This window comes from Oncorhynchus masou, chromosome 12, assembly GCF_036934945.1.
Source record: "Oncorhynchus masou masou isolate Uvic2021 chromosome 12, UVic_Omas_1.1, whole genome shotgun sequence".
Taxonomy (NCBI): Eukaryota; Metazoa; Chordata; class Actinopteri; order Salmoniformes; family Salmonidae; genus Oncorhynchus; species Oncorhynchus masou.
The window spans coordinates 64,663,670-64,688,697 of NC_088223.1; the positions used below are offsets into that span (position 1 = coordinate 64,663,670).

The following is a 25,028-nucleotide window of genomic DNA, read 5'->3' on the forward strand; positions in this document are numbered from 1 at the left end:
TGAATGGATGTAGTTGGAAAGTAAAACTTGAAGTGAACCAACATAAATAATAATACAAAAAGTGGAATCATACAACTGGGCGAGAAAAATCCTGTTCATTTTCCATCGCAAACCAGTTTCCCCAACGGGGCCTTGGCTTTTGAAGATGTACCTCTTGTGAAGTCTGGAGCCTTAAATGCCAAAGGTCATGACCTCTGAACCTCCCCTCGGCCTGACAGCCCTCTGTTTCTCGGCAGCCAAGGATCATGTGTTGCCCTGCAGCTGTGAGCCCCCCCCCCTCTGCTTTATGACCCCGTCTTTCAAAGGGCCTCTGTAAATATGACAACTGGCAGCATGATTTCAGTTCTTTGTTTTAATCACACCTGATAGCCTTTTGACCCTTTGACCTTCTCTGCTCCCCAGGCCTCTCTGTGGGGGCGCATACACGTTTGGGTAATTACTTAATGTCATAAATGAGTAATTATCTTAATGAGTGGAGTTTTAAGATGAGGTCCGTGATTATTGTGATAGTGGAGCGGACTGAACATCTAATGGTCTATTAGTACTACTGGAAAAATACTCTGTTTACTAAGACAATCTGTTTACTGTGTCAATGCAACCAGTCTCAAAGACACACAGAGTTAACATTTGTTCATTATTGATGAGGTCAAAAATAACACATTTTGTATAACCTGCATATTGATGGTCAAGTGAATACATGTAAACTGAGTGAGTGAAATATGAATGATCCCTAAGAGCAGTCAGAGCCTCAGTGCAGCAGCCTGCCTGCCTGTCCGTTTGAGGGATCTTGGCTGACATTGAAATAGTATGTCTGACATCGGCAGTGTCAGACAAGCACAAGGGTAAATGTTTTACAAACTGGATGGGGAGAGCTAGTGGTGTCACTCTCCTGTCTGTTAATGTCTTCCTCACAGGAAAGTACTCAAATCTAATTATTTCCTCAACCAAACCTTTTACTGCGATTTATGCTCTCCGGAGTGAGTATATTCCTAGAAAAAACACTCAATAACATCTAAAGATTGTTTATGCTAGCTAATCCACAATTATCTTAAACAAATTGTAAAGTTCAAAATTGTCCAGAACGGAAACTGCACAATGCTTGATTGTGGCTATGTGTCCCCATTATTCTAATGAAACACTTATAAAAAAGTAAGATTACATTGATTTGACCTATTCAATCTTCCCTTTCAATTCTCAAAGCATTTTCAAGGAAATGGTTTTCTTGTGACTGGCTGTGTAGTACAACCACATATGACAACACTGTGCCGATCTATGGGCTCATGAACTTCACAAATAAACATTTCTCAAAAACTCCAGACGAATGAGTTAGGGCGGTTCAGTGTCAGCCGGTCTTGCTGAGACCAGATTGAGATGTGAATTTTGTGCAGGTGGAATCCAATGGCCATTTAGGGGAAACATGCAAAATGTAACTCTGTTGTTAGGGTTGAGGGGAGGGACAGAGACTCAACTTTATTTACTGCATCTGGTATTTTGATTAAACTCCACCACACATTGCTCACATATTTACAGGTTATTGTTGAACTGTAAAGATGTGCTGTCAGAGACAACTGTGTGGGACATTGGAGGATATGAGAACACACTGCTATACGTGATTCAAATCAAATCCAATTTTATTTGTCACATGTGCAGAAGTAGACCTTACCGGGAAATGCTAACTGACAAGGCCTGAACCAACAATACAGTTTTAAGAAAATAAATATTTACTAAATAAACTAAAGTAAAATAAAAACACATTTTTTAAAAGTAACAATAAAACGACAATAATGAGGCTTTATACAGGGGGCATCAGTACCGAATTAAAATGCAGGGCTACAGGTTAGTTGAGGTAATTTGTACATTTACGAGGTGTAAAGTGACCATGCATTGACAATAAACAGTGAGTAGCAGCGGGGGGGGGTGGGGGGGGGGGTCAATGCAAGTGGTCCAGGTGGCCATTTGATTATTCAGCTGTCTTATTGCTTGGGTGAAAGCTGCTAAGGAGCCTTTTGGACCCAGCTTTGGCACTCGCTTGCCATGCGGCAGCAGAGAGAAAATTCTAGGACCTGGGTGACTGGTGTCTTTGACCATTTTTTGGGGCTTCCTCTGGCACCGCCTAGTATATACTGTGGCAAGAAGAAGTATGTGAACCCTTCGGAATTACCTGGATTTCTGCATAAACTGGTCATAAAATGTAATCTGATCTTCATCTAAGTCACAACAATAGACAAACATAGTCTGCTTAAACTAATAACACGCAAACAATTATACGTGTTCATGTCTTTATTGAACACACCATGTAAACATTCACAGTTTAGGGTGAGAAAAGTATGTGAGCCCTTGTATTTACTAACTGGTTGACCCTTCTTTGGCAGCGATAAACTCTACCAAACGTTTTCTGTAGTTGCGGATCAGACCTGCACAACGGTCAGGATGATATTTTGTACTATTCATCTTTACAAAACTGATTCAGTTCAACAATATTCTTGTGGTGTCTGGTGTGAACCTCTCTCAAGGTCATGCCACAGCATTTTAAATTGGGTTAAGGTCAGAACTCTGACTGGGCCACTCCAGAAGGGGTATTTTCTTCTGTTGAGGCCATTCTGTTGTTGATTTACCTCTGTGTTTTGGGTCGCTGTTTTGGTGCATCACCCAACTTCTGTTGAGCTTCAATTAGAGGACAGATAGCCTTACATTCTCCTGCAAAATGTCTTGATAAACTTCATTTTTCCATCGAGGATAGCAAGCTGTCCAGGCTCTGAGGCAGCAAAGCAGCTCCAAACCATGATGCTCCCTCCACCATACTTTACAGTTGGGATGAGGTTTTGATGTTTGTGTGCTGTGCCTTTTTTTCTCCACTCATAGTGTTGTGTGTTCCTTCCAAACAACTCAACTTTAGTTTAATCTGTCTGCAGAATATTTTGCCAGAAGCGCTGTGGAACATCTAGGTGCTCTTTTGCGAACTTCAGACATGCTGCAATGTTTTTTTTGGACAGCAGTGGCTTCTTCCGTGGTGTCCTCCCATGAACCCCATTCTTGTTTAGTGTTTTAAGTATTGTAGACTCGTCAACAGAGATGTTAGCATGTTCCAGAGATATTTGGAAGTCTTTAGCTGACACTAGGATTCGTCTTAACCTCACTGAGCATTCTGCGCTGTGCTCTTGCAGTCATCATTGCAGCACGGCCACTCCTAGGGAGAGTAGCAACAGTGCTGAACTTTCTCAATTTATAGACAATTTGTGAACATCAAGGCTTTTAGAGATACTTTTGAAACCATTTCCAGCTTTATGCAAGTCAACAATGCTTAATTGTTGATCTTCTGAGATCTCTTTTGTTCGAGGTGTGGTTCACATCAGGCAATTCTTGTGAATAGCAAACTCAAATTGTGTGAGTGTTTTTATAGGGCAGGGCAGCTCTAACCAACATCTCCAATCTCATCTCATTGATTGGACTCCAGGTTAGTTGACTCCTGACTCCAATTAGATTTGGGAAAAGTCATTAGCCTAGTGGTTCACATATTTTTTCCAACCTTCACTATGAATATTTAAATTATGTATTCAAAAAAACAATAATTGGTGTGTTATTAGTTTAAGTACACTATGTTTGTCTACTGTTGTGACTAAGATGAAGATTAGATCACATTTTATGACCAATTTATGCAGAAATCCTAGTAATTCCAAAGGGTTCACATTATTTTTCTTGCCACTGTAGGTCCTGGATGGCAGGAAGCTTGGCACCAGTGATGTACTGGGCTGTAAGCACTATCCTCTGTAGCGCCTTATGGTCAGATCCCGAGCAGTTGCCATACCAGGCGGTGATGCAACTGGTCAGGGTGCTCTTAATGGTGCAGCTGTAGAACGTTTTGAAGATCTGGGGACCCATGCCAAATAATTTCAGTCTCCCGATGGGGAAAAGTCGTTTTTGTGCCCTCTTCACAACTTTATTGGTGTGCTTAGACCATGATAGTTTGTTGGTGATGTGGACACCAAGGAACTTGAAACTCTCTACCCACTCCACTACAGCAACATCGATGTGAATGTGGGCATGTCCGGACCTCATTTCCTGTCGTCCATGATCATCTCCTTTGTCTTGCTCACGTTGAGGTAGAAGTTGTTGTCCTGGCACCACAATGCCAGGTCTCTGACCTCCTCGCTATAGGCTGTCTCATCGTTGTCAGTTATCAGGCCTACCACTGTTGTGTAGTCAGCTAACTTAATTATGATGTTGGAGTCGTGCTTGGCCACGGAGTCGTGGGTGAACAGGGAGTCCATGAGAGGACTAAGCACGCACCCCTGAGGGGCCCTCGTATTGAGAATCAGCATGAGAGATGTATTGTTGCCTACCCTTACCACCTGAGGGTGGCCCGTCAGGAAGTCCAGGATCTAGTTGCAGAGGGAAGCGTTTAGTCCCAGGGTCCTTAACTTAGTGATGAGCTTTGTGGGCACTATAGTGTTGAACGCTGAGCTGTAGTCAATGAACAGCATTCTCACATTGGTGTTCCTTTTGTCCAGGTTGGAAAGGGCAGTGTGGAGTGCGATTTAGATTGTGTCAGCTGTGGATCTGTTGGGGCGGTATGCGAATTGGAGTGGGTCTAGGATTTCCGGGATGATGATGTTGAAGTGATCCATGACCAGCCTTTCTAAGCACTTCATGGCTACAGGGTGGTAGTCATCTAGGCAGGTGACCTTCGCTTTCTTGGGCACAGAGACTATGGTGGTCTGCTTGAAACATGTAGGTATTCCAGACTGGGTTAGGGAGAGGTTGAAAATGTCAGTGAAGACACTTGCCAGCGGCCTTGGGAATGTTGACCTGTTTAATTAAAGGTCTAGCTCACATCGGCTACAGAGAGCGTGATCACACAGTCATCTGGAACAGCTGGTGCTCTCATGCATGCTTAGGTGTTGCTTGCCTCGAAGCGAAGGTAAAAGGCATTTAGCTCATCTGGAAGACTTGCATCTCTTTGTAGTCCCTAATAGTTTTCAAGCCCTGCCACATCCGACGAGCATCAGAGCTGGTGTAGTAGGATTCAATCTTAGTCCTGTATTGACGCTTTGCCTGTTTGATGAATCGTCTGAGGGCATAGCGAGATTTCTAATAAGCGTCCGGATGAGTGTCCCACTCCTTGAAGGCGGCAGCTCTAGCCTTTAGCTTGGTTGCTGTAATCCATGGCTTCTGGTTGGGATGTGTACGTACGGTCACTGTAGGGACTATGTCGTTAATGCACTTATTGATGAAGCCTGTGACTGGGGTGGTATACTCCTCAATGCCATTGTATGAATCCTGGAACATAATTCCAGTCTCTGATGAGCAAAACAGTCCTGTAGCATAGCATCCACGTTTGCTGACCACTTCCATATTTGAGCGAGTCATTGGTACTTCCTGCTTTAGTTTTTGCTTGTAAGCAGGAATCAGGAGGATGGAATTATGGTCCGATTTTCCAAATGGAAGGCGATGGAGAGCTTTGTATGTATCTGTGTGTGAGGAAAAAGGTGGTCTAGCGTTTGTTTTTCCTCTGGTTGCAAAACGGATTTGAGTTTGACTTCATTAAAGTCCCCGGCCACTAGGAGCGCCGCTTCTGGATGAGCATTTTCTTGTTTGCTTATGGCCTTATAGAGTTGGTTGAGTGTGGTCTTAGTGCCAGGGTCGGTTTGTGGTGGTAAATAGACGGCTACAAAAAATATAGATGAAAACTCTCTTGGTAGATAGTGTGGTCGACAGCTTATCAGGAGGTACTCTACCTCAGGCGAGCAATACCTCGAGACTAACATAATATTCAGAAAACAATGTTCCGTTCATTTCATAGAAGTGCCTGAAAGTAAAAATATAAATAACACAGAAAAATACCAACATACATTTCATTCATGAAAAACATAAACTGTAGTTTGTTGCATTGAGTGGTAGTAAGTGAAGGTTTCAAACAAACAGTCTAAATCTGGTAGTTTCAAGTTTTGTAGGATTTTATAGGACATAAACCTCAGCTGTGTCCTTTATCTAAACCCAGATAACTTTAACTAGTTAATTAATTATGTTGTCATAAAATCAATACCCACCTTGCTCTCAGATCTCAATAAATGTGGAGAGGGGAAGGGGAATGTCAACTCTGAAGAGATCTTTCTTGCCAGCTAAGCTCTGTCATTTTCGTCAGTCCTACTCCCCATTATTTTTTTATTTAACCTTTATTTAACTAGGCAAATCAGTTAAGAACAAATTCTTATTGTACAATGACGGCCTACCCCGGTCAAACCCTCCCCTAACCCAGATGACGCTGGGCCAATTGTGTGCCGCCCTTTGGGACACCCGATCATGACCGGTTGCGATACAGCCTGGGATCAAACCAGGGTCTGTAGTGACTCCTCTAGCACTGAGATGCAGTGCCTTAAACTGAAGCGCCACTCGGGAGCCTATATTCTGATGAAAAATGTACTTATGTCAATAAAAATGTGAAGGGAATAACATAAATGAAAGGATGTGTGCAATTTAGTATCTCTGTTACACAGTAGTAGCAGACTGTCAGACTGAGGCTGACTTGCAAGATGTTTTTTGTGACAGTTGAAGTAAACCAGCTAGCCATAGCCTACAACATGGAATCTTTGGAATACCATGAACTTGGTCAGGTATGCCATTTGTTTTAAAATACAGTGATTTAATTTATATTTGCCACTGTACTGTGGCTTGCAAAAGTATTCACCCCCTTGGCATTTTTCCTATTTTGTTGCCTTACAACCTGGAATTAATATTTAGTTGGGGGGTGGGTTTATCATTTGATTTACACAACATGCTTACCACTTTTACGATGCAAAATATTTTTTATTGTGAAACAAACAAAAAATAAGACAACAAAACAGAAAACTTGAGGGTGCATAACTACTCACCCCCCCAAGTCAATACTGTGTGGAGCCACCTTTAACAGCAATTACAGCTGCAAGTCTCTTGGAGTATGTCTCTATAAGCTTGGCACATCTAGCCACTGGGATTTGTGCCCAATCTTCAAGGCAAAACTGCTCCAGCTCCTTCAAGTTGGATGGGTTCCGCTGGTGTACAGCAATCTTTAAGTCATACCACAGATTCTCAATTGGATTGAGGTCTGGGCTTTGAATAGGCCATTCCAAGACATTTAAATGTTTCCCCTTAAACCACTTGAGTGTTGCTTTAGCAGAATGCTTAGGGTCATTGTCCTGCTGGAAGGTGAACCTCTGTCCCAGTCTCAAATCTCTGGAAGACTGAAACAGGTTTCCCTCAAGGATTTCCCTGTATTTAGCTCCATCCATCATTCCATTCAATTCTGACCAGTTTCCCAGTCCCTGCCGATGAAAAATATCCCCACAACATGATGCTGCCACCACCATGCTTCACTGTGGGGATGATGTTGGGTTTGTGCCAGTCATAGCGTTTTCCTTGATGGCCAAAAAGCTCAATTTTAGTCTCATCTGACCAGAGCACCTTCTTCCATATGTTTGGGGAGTCTCCTACATGCCATTTTGCGAACACCAAACGTGTTTGCTTATTTTTTTCATTAAGCAATGGCTTTTTTCTAGCCACTCTTCCATAAAACCCAGCTCTGTGGAGCGTACGACTTAAAGTTGTGCTGTGGACAGATACTCCAATCTCCACTGTGGAGCTTTGCAGCTCCTTCAGGGTTATCTTTGGTCTCTTTGTTGCCTCTCTGATTAATGCCCTCCTTGCCTGGTCCGTGAATTTTGGTGGGCGGCCCACTCTTGGCAGGTTTGTTGTGGTGCCATATTCTTTCCATTTTTTAATAATGGATTTAATGGTGCTCTGTGGGATGTTCAAAGTTTCTGATATTTTGTTATAACTCAACCCTGATCTGTACTTCTCCACAACTTTGTCCCTGACCTGTTTGGAGAGCTCCTTGGTCTTCATGGTGCCGCTTGCTTGGTGGTGCCCCTTGCTTAGTGGTGTTGCAGACTCTGGGGCCTTTCAGAACAGTTGTATATTTCCTGAGATCATGTGACAGATCATGTGTCACATATTGTACCCAGGTGGACTTTATTTAACTAATTATGTGACTTCTGAGGGTAATAGGTTGCACCAGATCTTATTTAGGGGCTTCATATCAAAGTTGGTGAGTACACATGCACGTATCACTTTCCATGTTTTTTTATTTTTTGAAACAAGTAATTTTTTTCATTTCACTTCACCAATTTGGACTCTTTTGTGTATGTCCATTACATGAAATACAAATAAAAATCCATTTAAATTACAGGTTGTAACAAAATAGGAAAACCGAAGGGGGATGAAAACTTTTGTATCTGCTGTTAAATCAGTGACTGAATCAGACATTATTAAGATTAATTTGTAATACTACGGTAATATCCTCTTCACTGTAGCAATACTACGTCTCTCGACCCGAGATCTGTGGTGGTCTAAAGACCAATGCATTATGCATGTCACTATCCACCCCAATACCCCAGAGCACTTTTGATGCACTTCGACAAGTTCATCACCAAAATGTATCTCGCTATTGTCTATACACTGCAACTCAATATTGTTACTTCCTAATGCCTGATCCTATTTGGCAATTCATTTTCATAACTGATGTTGTAACTGAGTAATTGAACAGTAATGATAACAATAACAATCAAAATACCTGAGCCCCTAATACACTTTTTGTAAATGCATTACTATTCGATTCCAAACTGCACTCAGTGTCAGTAGAAGTCAGGATTGATCTATTGGTTGATTCGTTATTTCCACCAATGCGTCTACCATCATGGGTGCTACTATGCTGTTCTGTAGGTACTCTGGTTGTGGGCTGGTGGTTCCTGAGAAGCTACAAGGCTGTAATGTGCTGGATCTGGACAGTGACAGATACCGCTTCATCCTCATTTAGCTAGTGAGCCAGACTGGCCATGCCCTCAGTACTGACAGGACAGCAGAACTGGTAGGCCTACAGTCACACAAGACATTTACAATGTTCCCCCACAATTTCCTATCTAATATGTTATTACAAAAGCAACTCTGACAGTCATGTACATTTTGCAGGGCGAGATGCCGAAACTGGATGGGACAGGCATACAGAATGGCTCCCTGGATGTCCTGGTGTAAAACTGTTCCTTCGTTCTGCACCCTCAGGCTTGCTTTCTGCTGGGGATCTATTTGAGTGTCTTACTGAAGCAGATCACACACAACACATATCCAGTGACACTCCCTCCTCTCCATCTCCTTTCAGCTAATAGTATGTTAAGGGAAAGGCCTTATCTATTTACCATTTATTCACTGATTGACTCACAGATTAATTCATCACTGATTGGTGACCTAATCAGTTCCCAGATACCCTGACTGATGTCTCTGCCTCCTTCCTGTAGGTCAAACTGTACCATGTGTCTGTATCCTGACAAAAAGGCTGTTCTCAGAGAGGCCTTCAGAGTGCTCGAAGTAACCTTCACACTCTTTGGTGGTCAGCCAATATTTCAGTAGCATCCGGCATGCCGCACCAAAAAATATCAAATATTGATTAAGTAGTGGTGCTCAAAATTGGAAACGTGTTTTATAAAGCTACTTGATTTACAAAGTGGCATCATTTTCATTAACCATTTGCTTTTCCTCATTTATCTTTGGTGGTATGTGAAAATATTGTTACGCAACCCGCAGTGTGAAATCAGACACTCTATCGCCATCTGCTGGACAATCTTTTTAAACTTTTGTTTATGGGAGTATGGTTTGATTTGCCTTCACAGCATTGTAAAACATTGTAAAACATATATTCTTTTGAAGATTAGAGCCAAAATAAATGACCCAAATAAAACAATATTTGTTCTATGATTTCCAATTCAATTGTAAAAGAGTTTTCTATGCATATCACAAAAATAATATAATAGTTCTTAATACTGTATATTCCCTGATCATGTGATCTTCCTACGATAATATAGTATTTTGTCTCTTGAGCCATCTTTTCAAGACTCTGATAATTCTTGTCAAATCGTATGTATTTACAGGAGGGTGGGAAACTTTACACTGAGTGTACAAAACTTTAAGAACACCTTCCTGATATATTGAATTGGATTTAACAAGTGACATCTATAAGGGATCATAGCTTTCACCTGGATTCACCTGGTCAGTCTGTCACAGAAAGAGCAGTTGTTCATAATATTTTAAACGCTCAGTGAATATTCCAGCTAGTGTGTTCTGGAACATTTGAAACATGACCCAGTTCTCCGAGGTAGAAGCCTTGATTTATGAGTAACAATTGACAGAGCTGAAAGTATAATGTATTCTATCTGACAGGAACAATTATGACAGAAGTGGGACTATAGCACATGTTACAGAGCCTTTATTCCACCAATGCCACACTCTATGATGTTGAGCCAATACGAGACCTAATAACACACTGTCCTAGATACATTAAATTCTCAACAACATAGCAGTGGTGGGGGGGGTGGAGTTGGTTGGGAATTGTGAATCTGATGTTGTTAATCTAATGTTTTCTGTGTGTTGTAACAGGAGAAGATTTAAGTGGTGCCCTCTACTGGCGAGACCTGATCTTTCTAGTACCCGAGGTGGGCTTCAGTACTCCATACCTGATCACAGTTTTGCCTCCGAAGGGCTGTATTTGGGGTTCCTGCTTGATTCCTACAGACAGACATAAAGGTCAAAGTGCGTTTTGACCTCTAAGAGCGTTGGACTAGTAACCGGAAGGTTGCAAGTTCAAACCCCCGAGCTGACAAGGTACAAATCTGTCGTTCTGCCCCTGAACAGGCAGTTAACCCACTGTTCCTAGGCCGTCATTGAAAATAAGAATTTGTTCTTAACTGACTTGCCTAGTTAAAAAAAAAAGTGGATGCAGAAATGCAGCTTCAGCATTCCCGATTCTCCTGACGTCTCCATCCAAAGCTCAGGCAAAACTGCACGAAGACCTAAATGTGGCCCCCAGGTAAACACTCTAGTATCTCATCTGAGGGGCTATCCAAAAACTATCATGCATTTGTATATTTTTCCACCACGCTACATATAGACCATACCATTATGTGATACATTGCATATAGAGAAAGACAAAGCAATTCTAGTCAGAAATTCTTATCAGTATAATTAATAAATCCTCATACATTTATCCTATGGTATTGTATCTGGAAGGACTTCTATGTTATGAAGTAGCATAGTACAGTACTGTTCAGCACCTTTACACAACTCAGAAGGTCACAGCATAATTTTGAGCAGGAGGCTATCCACACAGCTCAGCCCACTCAGTGTCTAAAAGCCCTACTGTCGAATAGATAGATATATGCATTAATCTGCAAGCACCTGTAGCTAAATCTCTCTCTCTCTTTCGCTGGGCTTCTTCTTCTTCTTTGATATCATGGCGGTCCGCAACCAGTCGTTTAAGTGCATGCCCGCCACAAACCGTGCTAGAATGTACGATCAATTTTGCCCAATTTTTTAATAATAATAATAATCCCTACTAACTTCTACCACACCCTCCCCTCCCCAAAAAACCTCCCCAACCCCCCTACCCCATTAAACTTGATCTACACTCCACCCTTAGGATTGTTCAGCATCTCAACAAACATTTCAACAGTAACATCTGTTACCCCAATACCTCTTTTGCCATCTTACCAATAAAAGCTATGATGTCAACTTTATTAATTATCAGTGTCCTTTGACACCACACATTCATGAGTGCAATATTTCTGAACAGGCCTCCAAACAATGCCAAGATCAGCAGAAACACCAGCCCCGACATTAGGTCCACTTACTACAGGGGCTGCCATGGAAGCTCCATCATTCCACACTGTACTTCCACCAATCTGTTTTACGGGCTCTGCATACGATACATCATGACTAATTCTATATCTCTGAGCCTCTCTAGCCTCTCCCTACACCTGGCATCCACCAAATGCTGCACTATGTTCCCCCCAACAATTACAAAACTTAATCTTCACATTGCTCCCACATTCACCGTAATCATGTTCCCCTCCACACTTGGCACATCTTGTCCTTCCTTTATAAAGAACAGCTACATATCCCATTCTTTGCCATTTAAAACACCACAATGGGGATGGGGCAAATTCTCTGACATTGAAACTAAGGAATCCTATCTGTACTTTCCCAAGCCCAACCTTGTCAACCCCCAGCAGCACTGATAGGCTTTCACTTATTTGATCTCCTTTCCTATTGATCAACCTTTTGGCCTCAATCACTCTTCCTCCGATCACATTTTCTTTAATATAATCTGTGGACATAGATATTGGGACTCCCAGTGATGACTCCCCTCCATCTAGCATAAGCACCAGGGGCATGGCTTTTAATCTTCTTCCCATTAAGCTTTTCCATTTTCAGAATCTTCTCTTGCAGAGCCTGGCAACCACAAAATATTAACAATCTACCATTTACAATGAACCAAGCTAATTTCACTTCAACTACCTCTTTCTTTACTGCATTATATTGGCAGATAGGGTGTAAGTGAGGCCCTGTGATCTCATCAAACACTATCACCACTTTCCACTCCAACACATATTACTCTTGCTTCCTACCTTGGCCCTCTTTATGCTTCTTTACTAGACACTCCACTGCTTTCTGTATCATGATCTCTCTACTTCCTATGTCTTTCCACTGCCAGCCATTCCGGTCCTTGACCCTCATCCTCCCGCTCCATACCATCAGAACTGACACTCATATTGTTCGAATTCCAGCATAGCTGTTGCTTCACCAACTTGATCTCAATTTCCTCCATTTCGTCCTCACTACTCGCCACCATTTCCAGCCCAATGAAAACCTCTCACAGTGGCTCCTCTCGCTCTTGCTCTTGCTCTTGCTCTTGCTCTTGCTCTTGCTCTTGCTCTTCTTCTTCTTCTTTAACGTTTTATGGCAGACGACACCTATTGGTTTATTGCAGCCTCCTATTGTACCGGGTATTGAAACAAAACAAAAATAATATATTTTTTATATCCATTGTGGGTCTCTCTAAGTGCTTTTCGGAGCTGCCACGTTAAAGCCCCTTCCTACTTCAAAGCCAGAAAAGTATGACACAACCAATTGAACAGTGATACTGTTTTTTTTTCTCATGAAAATTAATACAATTTACATACCAGTGAATTTGTTACCAACATTTTGTCTTTGTATTTGTTGTGATCTACAAATATATCACATGTGGGCTCTGTTAAGTTAAAAAATATAAAACGGATTATGAGTTTGGTCCCTAACCTTACGCCACACATTTAGGGCATTTAAACATGTATTCTAACAAATACACAAATCATATCAAGGCTGTCTTTTTCTCTCTGGGAAAAATACAATTATTATATTCTGCTCTATTCATTAATAACACACATAATATTACCCCTATTTTTAGTCATTTGTAATCACACAAGACACAAATATATTAAAACCTTTAATAGTGAAGCTGACATGTTGCCTAAATCCGAATAGTTGGTTTGAAATGATTGTTTTCGATTTGGAAGTAATGGAAATGGAAACTATTCAACATTGCAGAACTGAAAGTTGTTCATTGCGTCATTCTAAAGCTAGATCCGTGACGTAAATGCAGTTCAACAAGGCAGTACAACTCGAAAACAGAAAAGCGATCGTGTTACGGTAACAACTCCGTATGTTTTTTCACGGTCTTTGCCTATGTTTTCCTCCATGCCTGCATTTCCCATGGCGCCCGCTATCGCGCTGAATAACTGGGGGACATCTTAACTGTTATTTTACTTGGCTATAACTCGTTTTTTTTAGCTTAGGATTTAATTTATTTTCGTTGCATTCTCAACCGGCCATGACCGTGGAGCAGAATGTCCTCCAACAGCATTCGCAGAAGGTATGTCTACATAGTGGCAATGTTTTCTCCGTCTGCTTGCTAGCAAATCTGGCAGGGAAAGATAGCTAGCTTGCTTATCAAATCAAATGTAATTGGTCGCGTACACATATTTTGGAGATGTTATCGCGGGTGTAGCAAAATGCTTATGTTATGCTCCTAGTGCCAACCTAACAATTCCAACAAATCCCAAAAGTAAAACGAAAGGAATGAACAATAAAGAAGTATTAGAACGAGCAATGTGCAAGTCTAGGATGTAAGGATATAACAATGTATACTATGTATATGCTGGTGTGTAGACACGTTATGAGCAGTAGTTATAGTAATATAAAAGGTGTGTAAAAGGTGTTATATTACTAGGATAGGCCTCGACCAGAATAATATATAACTTATGAAGTGGGTAAAATAGTATGTAAACATTATTCAAGTTAATTGTTGTTTTCCAAGTGTGGCGTCAGATCGTTCGATCTTTTCTCAATCGAGTGATCTTTTAGTATTTACAAACATGCATCGTTAAATAATAATCCCCTTCTCAAACAAATCACGAGGCCAGATTGCTAACGTATCTAACTAGCTAACGTTGGCTAGCTTGATACATTGCCAACAAGTTAGCTAGCGCGCTAAAGTTACAGGTAGCCCCACTAACGTAACTTTACAAACAGTGACACGCCTATTTGAAGGGAACAGTTAGCTTGCTGGGTAGCTAGCTAATGTCGTCAATTTAACATAGCCAAGGTCGTTACTGGTTGCCTAAATGTTAGCTAGGTCAAGTTAAGACAGTTTTAGGCCAGTGTGATCTTCTCGTCTTGTGGGGTAGCTAACGTTAACCAGCTAAGACGTTAGAAACCGCTTGTTAGAAATCATTGGGTTAGTTGACTGTTGCTGGGTTATAAGATAACAAGTCACTGTTGGTTTCGTCATACAAGTCAGCCACACTTGACCCAGCACATGATTTGTCTGTGTGCCTGAGCTGGTTTGCTAATGTTACTAAAATTACTGTTGTGATATGTTTGTTTACGTGTTGTGACTGCCAGGCAGGAGTGGCAACGATGAGTCTGAATGCAATTGCATTACTGTAAGCTTGCTGAGAGGCAGTGTGTTGGCTAATTTTGACCGGTTACGTTGACGAATATATATTTGACAAACCCGTATCTAGTACAACTATGCAGATAGCTATGAATCATTGTTGTGATTTCAAAATGGTATACACATCATAGCCACACCACAATGTGATTTGGGGGAAGAAGTCCTCGTTTTAATTAGGTTGTTACAGGTCAGAGTGAGTCATTGGTTCGGTTGTTCACAAACATTAGCTATATGAAGCACACGATACATTGATTTAGTGAGCTGGCTGCTGACAGTATAGTCCTCATACCATAGCAGCTGTTTACTTAACTCAATTCTTTAGGTAAGATGGCTACCTAACTGCTTTATTACACAGTCATGGGATTTGTCTGAGGGTGTTACTATCCCTCAGATTACCATCCAGCACCACATCCTTTGATTGGTGTTGATGATAGGATTTGGCAACATTAGAGACTGTACTCTCTATTGACTTAGTTCAGAATAGCAGGAGGTATGTTATGGTCATGTTTAGTGATGCACCGATGTGAATTTTTTTGTCTGATATTCATTATTTTCCTTGCCATTTTCCTTCCTGATATTTAACATTTTAGCGGCTTTTTAAGCATTCTAGTACAGTTAAATAGTTAACACACACATGGACGCAGTGGTCTAAGGTACTGCATCTCAGTGCAAGAGGCGTCACTACAGCCCCTGGTTCGAATCCAGGCTGTATCACATCTGGCCGTGATTGGGAGTCCCATAGGGTGGCGCACAATTGGCCCAGCGTCGTCCGGGTTTGGCCAGGGTAGGCCGTCATTGTAAATAATAATTTGTTCTTAATTGACTTGTCTAGTTAAATAAAGGTTACATGTACACGCCACACTGACCTAAAAGTTAGTTTGTTGGCATTTGCGTACAGTTGAAGTCAGAAGTTTACATACACCTTAGCCAAATATACATTTAAACTCTGTTTTTCAAAATTCCTGACATTTAATCAGAGTAAAAATTCCCTGTCTTAGGTCAGATAGGATCACTACTTTATTTTAAGAATGTGAAATGTCAGAATAATAGTAGAGAAGGATTTATTTAAGATTTTATTTCTTTCATCACATTCCCAGTGGGTCAGAAGTTTACATACACTCAAATAGTATTTGTCAGCATTGCCTTTTAAATTGTTTAACTTGGGTCAAATGTTTTGGGTAGCCTTCCACAAGGTTCCGCAAGCTTCCCTGCAGCAAAACACCCCCACAACATGATGCTGCCACCCCCGTGCTTCATGGTTGGGATGGTGTTCTAAGGCTTGTAGGCCTCCCCTTTTTTCCTCCAAACATAACGATGGTCATTATGGCCAAACAGTTCTATTTTTGTTTCATCAGACCAGAGGACATTTCTCCACAAAGTACAATCTTTTTCCCCATGTGCAGTTGCAAACCCCAGTCTGGCTTTTTTATGTCGGTTTTGGAGCAGTGGCTTCTTCCTTGCTGAGTGGACTTTCAGGTTATGTCGATATAGGACACGTTTTTACTGTGGATGTAGATACTTTTGTACCTGTTTCCTCCAGCATCTTCACAAGGTCCTTTGCTGTTGTTTTGGGATTGATTTGCACTTTTCGATCACCAAAGTACGTTCATCTCTAGGAGACAGAACGCGTCTCCTTCCTCAGTGGTATGACGGCTGCGTGGTCCCATGGTGTTTATACAAGAGGTCGACCGATTAATCGGAATGGCCGATTATTAGGGCTGATTTCAAGTTTTCATAACAATCGGAAATCGGTATTTTTGGGCGCCTATTTAAAAAAATATATATATATATATTTTTAAAAAGTATTATTATTTTTTTATACCTTTTATTTAACTAGGCAAGTCAGTTAAGAACACATTCTTCTTTTCAATGACTGCCTTGTTTAGGGGGCAGAACGACAGATTTTCAGCTTGTCAGCTCGGGGGATCCAATCTTGCAACCTTACAGTTAACTAGTCCAATGCAATAACGACCTGCCTCTCGTTGCACTCCACAAGGAGACTGTTACGCAAATGCAGTAAGCCAAGGTAAGTTGCTAGCTAGCATTAAACTTACCTTATAAAAACCAATCAATCATATTCACTAGTTAACTACACATGGTTGATGATATTACTAGATATTATCTAGCATGTCCTGCGTTGCATATAATCTGACTGAGCATACAAGTATCTAAGTATCTGACTGAGCGGTGGTAGGCAGAAGCAGGCGGGTAAACATTCATTCAAACAGCACTGTCGTGTGTTTTGCCAGCAGCTCTTTGTTGTGCATCAAGCATTGCGCTGTTTATGACTTCAAGGCTATCAACTCCCGAGATGAGGCTGGTGTGACCGAAGTGAAATGGCTGGCTAGTTAGCGCGCGCTAATAGCATTTCAAATGTCACTCACTCAGAGCCTGTGGTTGTTTCCCTTGCTCTGCATGGGTAACGCTGCTTCGATGTGGTGGCTGTTGCTGGTTCGAGCCCAGGGAGGAGCGAGAGGGACGGAAGCTATACTGTTACACTGGCAATACTAAAGTGCCTATAAGAACATCCAATAGTCAAAGGTTAATGAAATACAAATGGTATAGAGGGAAATAGTCCGATAATTCCTATAATAACCACAACCTAAAACGTCTTACCTGGGAATATTGAAGACTCATGTTAAAAGGAACCACCAGCTTTCATATGTTCTCATGTTCTGAGCAAGGAACTGAAACGTTAGCTTTCTTACATAGTACATATTGCACTTTTACTTTCTTCTCCAATACTTTGTTTTTGCATTATTTAAACCAAATTGAATATGTTTCATTATTTATTTGAGGCTAAATTGATTTTATTGATGGATTATATTGAGTTAAAATAAGTGTTCATTCAGTATTGTTGTAATTGTCATTATTACAAATGCATTTTTAAAAATCGGCCGATTAATCGTTTTTGGATTTTTTGGTCCTCCAATAATCGGTATCGGCGTTGAAAACTCATCATCGGTTGATCTCTAGTTCATACTTGTGTACTACTGTTTGTACAGATGAACGTGGTACCTTCAGGCGTTTGGAAATTGCTCCTAAGGGCTACCATTTTTTTTCTGAGGTCTTGGCTGATTTCTTTTGATTTTCCCATGATGTCAAGCAAATTTTTTTTACCTTTATTTTACTAGGCAAGTCAGTTAAGAACAAATTCTTATTTTCAATGACGGCCTAGTGGGTTAACTGCCTGTTCAGGGGCAGAACGACAGATTTTGTACCTTGTCAGCTCGGGGATTTGAACTTGCAACCTTTCGGTTACTAGTCCAATGCTCTAACCACTAGGCTACACTGCCGCCCCAAATAGGCACTGAGTTTGAAGGTAGGCCTAGAAATACATCCACAGGTACACCTTCAATTGACTCAAATGATGCCTATCAGAAGCTTCTAAAGCCATGACATAATTTTCTGGAATTTTCCAAGCTGTTTAAAGGCACAGTCAACTTAGTGTATGTAAACTTCTGACCCACTGGAATTGTGATACAGAACATTATACGTGAAATAATCTGTCTGTAAACAATTGTTGGAAAAACTACTTGTCATGCACAAAGTAGATGTCCTTACCGTATTGCCAATACTATAGTTTGTTAACAAGAAATTTGTGGAGTGGTTGAAAAACAAGTTTTAATGAGTTCAACCTAAGTGTATGTAAACTTCCGACTTCAACTGTATGTCCCCATTACCAGTAAAACATAATCAAAACCAAAATCTCTTTAACTTACTTGCTGTGCAGTTTCGTTGTTCAGTCGTTTCATTCGCAACCAGGATTTCTATGGAACGCCGTCTGGGTCTTTGCGTGTCAGAAAAAGATACCCATCAAGTAACACTATTTGTGTCAAATAAGCTTGTTGACCTGAATATGACTGCACGTCACAATAATTTAACACGTTCATACATTTTTTTTTACGTAGTTATTACACTATCACTCGTATTTCATATGTCACAACTATTAATTGATACGTATGCTATGATAGTGGTAAAGTTGTCTAACGCACCTACAGTGCTGGTCATAAAAAAAAGCAAACTAGCTCATGGATGCACACAATGTTCTTCCCCAAAAACATAGCAAAACGACATAATCTGTTTCAGTAGGTATAAATAGCTAGCTAACTATATAGCTAGTTGTCATTATCTAAAATAACCCTAATTTATAGTACAGTTCTTATTTGATTAATGGTGGTCAGATCCATCTATGTGAAGCTAGCCACAATAAGGATTTGCCACTAGTGGACTTTGTGGTTAGCCTTCAAAATAAAAAAACAATGACATTCTGTTGAAATCACACTCGATGTATTATACTTTTGAATTGCATTGTGGGCATACTTATTTCACTGTACAGCCTTAACTATGGATTGTGGATTAATGACATGGGGTATCAGTCTACTCAGTGACACCCAGAGAACATTAGCGTCGTAGCTCTTATTGCGGGACTCTGAAACTACTGTGAATTGAATCACATTTATTGCCAACCTATGTGTATTGACCACTATTCCCGAGTATAAACAACACTGCATGGATGTTTGAGTCTGATAACACTGAGGAGGACGTTCGTAAAAAATATCTTGGTTATTGAGTAGACTGATACCCCATTTCATTGATGCTCAGCCTTAGGTAAAGCTGTACAGTGCAATATCAATGTCAATACACACAATAGGCTGACTGGGGAGATGATTTCACACAGTCACAGTCCCGCGATAAGAGCTACAATGCTAATATTTCCGTAAACACATAAGAATTTGTTCTTAACTGACTTGCCTAGTAAAATAAAGGTAAAATAAAAAAATAAAAAAAATTAAACAGTTGTGTTCTGTGGGTGTCACCAAGTAGACTGATACCCCATTTCATTGCTTCACAATCCCAGCTTGTTTAACATTATCTAGTCTAAATATGGCATGATTCTACCAAGTGTAACCTTCTGCGTCACTTTCAAAGAGGTACTTTTATTTTAGAGACAAACTGCAAATTCCACTATTGTGCCTAATCCTTATTGTGGCTAGCTTCACAACACAACCAGGTCCGGTTGAGCCCCACTAGCCAGATGAAGCTAGCTGGCTGCTGATAACGTTAGCTTTGGGCAACAGGGGTAAGTTGCTAGATTTATTTTCATGAACTGAAGATCAATTTCAATAGGCGAACAGGAAGTGGCTACCTAGCTAATACTTACTCACAAGGATTCCTAAATCATTGCTAAGAATAATGAAAATGACAGCAGTTTCTACTGGTCGTTGTTTTCAGGCTGGTTGTATTGGTGCTAGCTAGGTACCAAGCTAAAGCGAGCTACCCCAGAAGTTGCGGTCGAACAAATAAGGCTTTATTACCAATGCGGTATTGTGAACACATCATTCGTGACCGGTGTTTGCTTGTTTGCAGATTTTTTTTTTACTGCTTTGACAGTTCTACTAATAGTAGTGGTGGCGCTTGCACTTGCAAATTCAGAACACACAATAATAACACACTCTATAATAGAACTGTTATTTGACTTGTCAAATTTAAAGCTTATTTAACGCGTCAAATAGTGTTAATGTCAATAGTGTAATTTGACATTTTTTTTGACACGTAAAGACCCAAACGGCGTTCCATAGTATGTCGTGAAGCTAATAGCAGTGACGTCATTACTGTGTAACTCCGGTAGGGAAACATCTGAAAAATAGCTCACTTGGTAGTGTGTACCGGTGCTCGACCAGTCGCGAAAGCCAACATCACCCATGACAGAGAATGGTTGATTGTCAAGGGCATTATCCATTATCTTGGCTTCAATGGATTTCGCCTGTGAGTTGTCTCGCTGAAATGTTCTTACTCTTTCAAATGACTGCTTGACTCGTTGACTGCTCGATCCACACAGCAGATGTTGTGGGCTAGGTTATGAATGCTGTGTTGCACGTGTAGCGCAAAATTCTACGTAGTGTCACTCCGTTATATAGGTATGCACTAGAGGTTGACCGATTATGATTTTTCAACGCCAATACCGATTATTGGAGGACCAAAAAAGACGATACCGATGAGTCAGCTGGCTTTTAATAAAAACATTTTTTAAACTATTTTTGTTTAAAAAATGTTTTTATTTGTAACTTTTTTGTGTGTAATAATGACAATTACAACAATACTGAATGAACACTTATTTTAACTTTAATATAATACATCAATAAAATCAATTTAGCCTCAAATAAATAATGAAACATATTAAATTTGGTTTAAATAATGCAAAAACAAAGTGTTGGAGAAGAAAGTAAAAGTGCAATATGTGCTATGTAAGAAAGCTAACGTTTCAGTTCCTTGCTCAGAACATGAGAACATATGAAAGCTGGTGGTTCCTTTTAACATGAGTCTTCAATATTCCCAGGTAAGAAGTTTTAGGTTGTGGTTATTATTGGAATTATCGGACTATTTCCCTCTATACCATTTGTATTTCATTAACCTTTGACTATTGGATGTTCTTATAGGCACTTTAGTATTGCCAGTGTAACAGTATAGCTTCCGTTCCTCTCCTCGCTCCTCCCTGGGCTCGAACCAGCAACACAACGACAACAGCCACCACATCGAAGCAGCGTTACCCATGCAGAGCAAGGGAAACAACCACAGGCTCAGAGCGAGTGACGTTTGAAACGTTATTAGCGCTCGCTAACTAGCCATTTCACTTCGGTTACACCAGCCTCATCTGGGGAGTTGATAGGCTTGAAGTCATAAACAGCGCAATGCTTGACGCACAACGAAGAACTGCTGGCAAAACGCACAACAGTGCTGTTTGAATTTATGTTTACGCGCCTGCTTCTGCCTACCACCGCTCAATCAGATACTTGTATGCTAAATCAGATTATATGCAACGCAGGACGCACTAGATAATATCTAGTAATATCATCAACCATGTTTAGTTAACTAGTGATTATGATTGATTGTTTTGTTTTTTATAAGGTAAGTTTAATGCTAGCTAGCAACTTAACCTTGGCTTACTGCATTCATGTAACAGTCAGTCTCCTTGTGGAGTGCAACAAGAGGCAGGTCGTTATTGCGTTGGACTAGTTAACTGTACGATTGCAAGATTGGATCCCCCAAGCCGACAAGGTGAAAATCTGTTGTTCTGCCCCTGAACGAGGAAGTTAACCCACCGTTCCTAGGCCGTCATTGAAAATAAGAATGTTGACTGACTTGCTAAGCGAAATAAAGGTGTAAAAAAATCGCCAAAATCAGTGTCCAAAAATACAGATTTCCGATTGTTATGAAAACTTGAAATCGGCCCTAATTAATCAGCCATTCCGATTAATCGGTCGACCTCTAGTATGCACGTCAGCTTTGACATCGGTTTTGCACATTGGCGTTAAACTAGGAATCGGGTCAATACCGATGTTGGCATTTTTAGATAATATTGTCCGATTCCGATATGTTCACTGATATATTGTGCATCCCTAGTTATGTTATTGAGTTATATAAGGCCATATACAGTGCAGTTTGAAAGTATTGAGACCCTTTCCCTTTTCCACATTTAGTTACGTTACAGCCTTATTCTAACATTTATTAAATAAATTCCCCCCCCATAATGACAACGCAAAAACATTTTTTTTTTAGATATCTCTGCAAATTTTATTTAAAAAATACAAAATACCTGATTTGCGTAAGTATTCAGACCCTTTACTATGAGACTCGAAATTGAGCTCAGGTGCATCCTGTTTCCATTGATCACCCTTGAGATGTTTCTACAACTTGATTGGAGTCCACCTGTGGTAAATTCAATTGATTGGACATGATTTGGAAAGGCACACACCTGTCTATATAAGGTCCCACAGTTGACAGCGCATGTCAGAGCAAAAACCAAGCCATGAGGTTGAAGGAATTGTCCCGAGACAGGATTGTGTCTGCACATATATGGGGAAGGGTACCAAAACATTTCTGCAGCATTGAAGGTCCCCAAGAATACAGTGGCCTCCATCATTCTTAAATGGAAGTTTGGAACCACCAAGACTACCAAGACCCTGCCAAACCGAGCAATTGGGGGAAATGGCTTTGGTCAGGGAGTTGACCAAGAACCTGATGGTCACTCTGGCAGAGTTCCTCTGTGGAGATGGGAGAACCTTCCAGAAGGACAACCATCTGCAGCACTCCACCAATCAGGCCTTTATGGTAGAGTGGCCAGACAGAAACTACTCTTCAGTAAAATGTACATGACAGCCCACTTAGAGTTAGCCAAAAGAACCTGAAGGACTCTTGGACCATAAGAAACAAGACTCTCTGGTCTGATGAAACCAAGATTGAACTCTTTGGTCTGAATGCCAAGTGTCACGTATGGAGGAAACCTGGCACCATCCCTACGGTGAAGCATGGTGGTGGCAGCATCATGCTATGGAGATGTTTTTCAGCTGCAAGGACTGGGAGACTAAGGGTCTGAATACTTTGGTATTTTTAATGAATTTGCTAACATTTCTAAAAACCATTTTTTTTGCTTTGTCATTATGAGGTATTGTGTGTAGAATGCCCTGTAAAATTGCAATAAACCTAGGTAGTAACACACAGGATGTAATATGCCAATGTTTTGACTGATTTCATGCCTTGTTGCATGTAGGACCAAGTTCACTCATATAGGATACAGGATATGTAAACTTCTTGGTGTTGCAACACTTTGGAATGCAGAATGCTCATTCCTTTAATATGTCGTAAAGCCTCAGAGTGGACTCTCGCAGGCAGCCAGGCCCGTTGTGCTGGTGTCATTCACTGGCACTGACCTCCTTGTAAGGGGAAACTTTGTGCGACAGACACTCTAGACTTGCCTGCACCCATGTTTATTTTGTGGCAAACATGGGGTTTCCATGATGGTATCTTTGCAGCACACAGCCACTTGTAGCAGTGCACTTAATGTTCTAGCCTCTATGGCTGCAATCCTAGGGCCTAGTAAAGTGGCCTGAGCCTCAGGTCCTGGCAGGAAGTGCTCTCCGTCATTGTTTGGAGTGTTGGAGTGCACTCGACCAGGGTGTGTAATGCACTGGCTCATTGTTTAATGGACACGGCCATTGTGTGGTGGTAAGCCCTTGCACCCCAGCTGGGGTTGACATGCGCCAGCAGGGCAGACATGAGTGCACAGTGCAGTCTTGTCCTCTTCACCAGCTAATGCCTGTCTGTCTGCATGGATTCGGTAAAACATTGTAGCCTTCTTGCAATACATCCCCCACCGCAGCTTATCTAGCTTGGTTCAGTAAAGATTGTCAGACATTTTGTGCTCTTGCTGATTATGTGTTCCGCTAATGAATTGATGAAGAGTGACGTGTGTCCTGTCATGTTCTCATCTGCCTCTCTCTCTCTGCCTCTCTCTCTCTGCGCCTCTCTCTCAATTCAATTCAATTCAAGTTTTATTGGCATGGGAAACATGTGTTAACATTGCCAAAGCAAGTAAGGTATATAATATATAAAGTGAAATAAACAATAAAAATAAAAGACATCACACATACAGAAGTTTCAAAACAATAAAGACATTACAAATGTCATATTATATATATATATATATACAGTGTTTTTACAATGTGCAAATGGTAAAGGACACAAGATAAAATAAATAAGCATCGATATGTGTTGTATTTACAATGGTGCGTGTTCTTCACTGGTTGCCTTTTTCTCGTGGCAACAGGTCACAAATCTTGCTGCTCTGATGGCACACTGTGGAATTTCACCCAGTAGATATGGGAGTTTTTCAAAATTGGATTTGTTTTCGAATTCTTTGTGGATCTGTGTAATCTGAGGGAAATATGTCTCTCTAATATGGTCATACATTGGGCAGGAGGTTAGGAAGTGCAGCTCAGTTTCCACCTCATTTTGTGGGCAGTGAGCACATAGCCTGTCTTCTCTTGAGAGCCATGTCTGCCTACGTCGGCCTTTCTCAATAGCAAGGCTATGCTCGCTGAGTCTGTACATAGTCAAAGCTTTCCTTAATTTTGGGTCAGTCACAGTGGTCAGGTATTCTGCCGCTGTGTACTCTCTGTGTAGGGCCAAATAGCATTCTAGTTTGCTCTGTTTTTTTGTTAATTCTTTACAGTGTGTCAAGTAATTATCTTTTTGTTTTCTCATGATTTGGTTGGGTCTAATTGTGCTGCTGTCATGGGGCTCTGTAGGGTGTGTTTGTGAACAGAGCCCCAGGACCAGCTTGCTTAGGGACTCTTCTCCAGGTTCATCTCTCTGTAGGTGATGGCTTTGTTGTGGA

The 25,028-nt window shown here is 40.9% G+C and overlaps 1 protein-coding gene across 5 annotated transcripts in view; it reads left to right on the forward strand.

Annotated features, from left to right (window-relative positions):
- The first annotated feature begins 13,511 nt into the window (after positions 1 to 13,511).
- LOC135550661 (ubiquitin carboxyl-terminal hydrolase 25-like) overlaps positions 13,512 to 25,028 on the forward strand; it is a 58,159-nt gene continuing 46,642 nt past the window's right edge. For all 5 annotated transcript variants that reach the window (XM_064981677.1, XM_064981673.1, XM_064981675.1 and 2 more), the window contains exon 1: positions 13,512 to 13,768. In XM_064981677.1, coding sequence (XP_064837749.1) covers positions 13,727 to 13,768 — 42 coding nt within the window. In that variant the 5' untranslated portion in view covers positions 13,512 to 13,726. The remainder of the gene's footprint in view (positions 13,769 to 25,028) is intronic.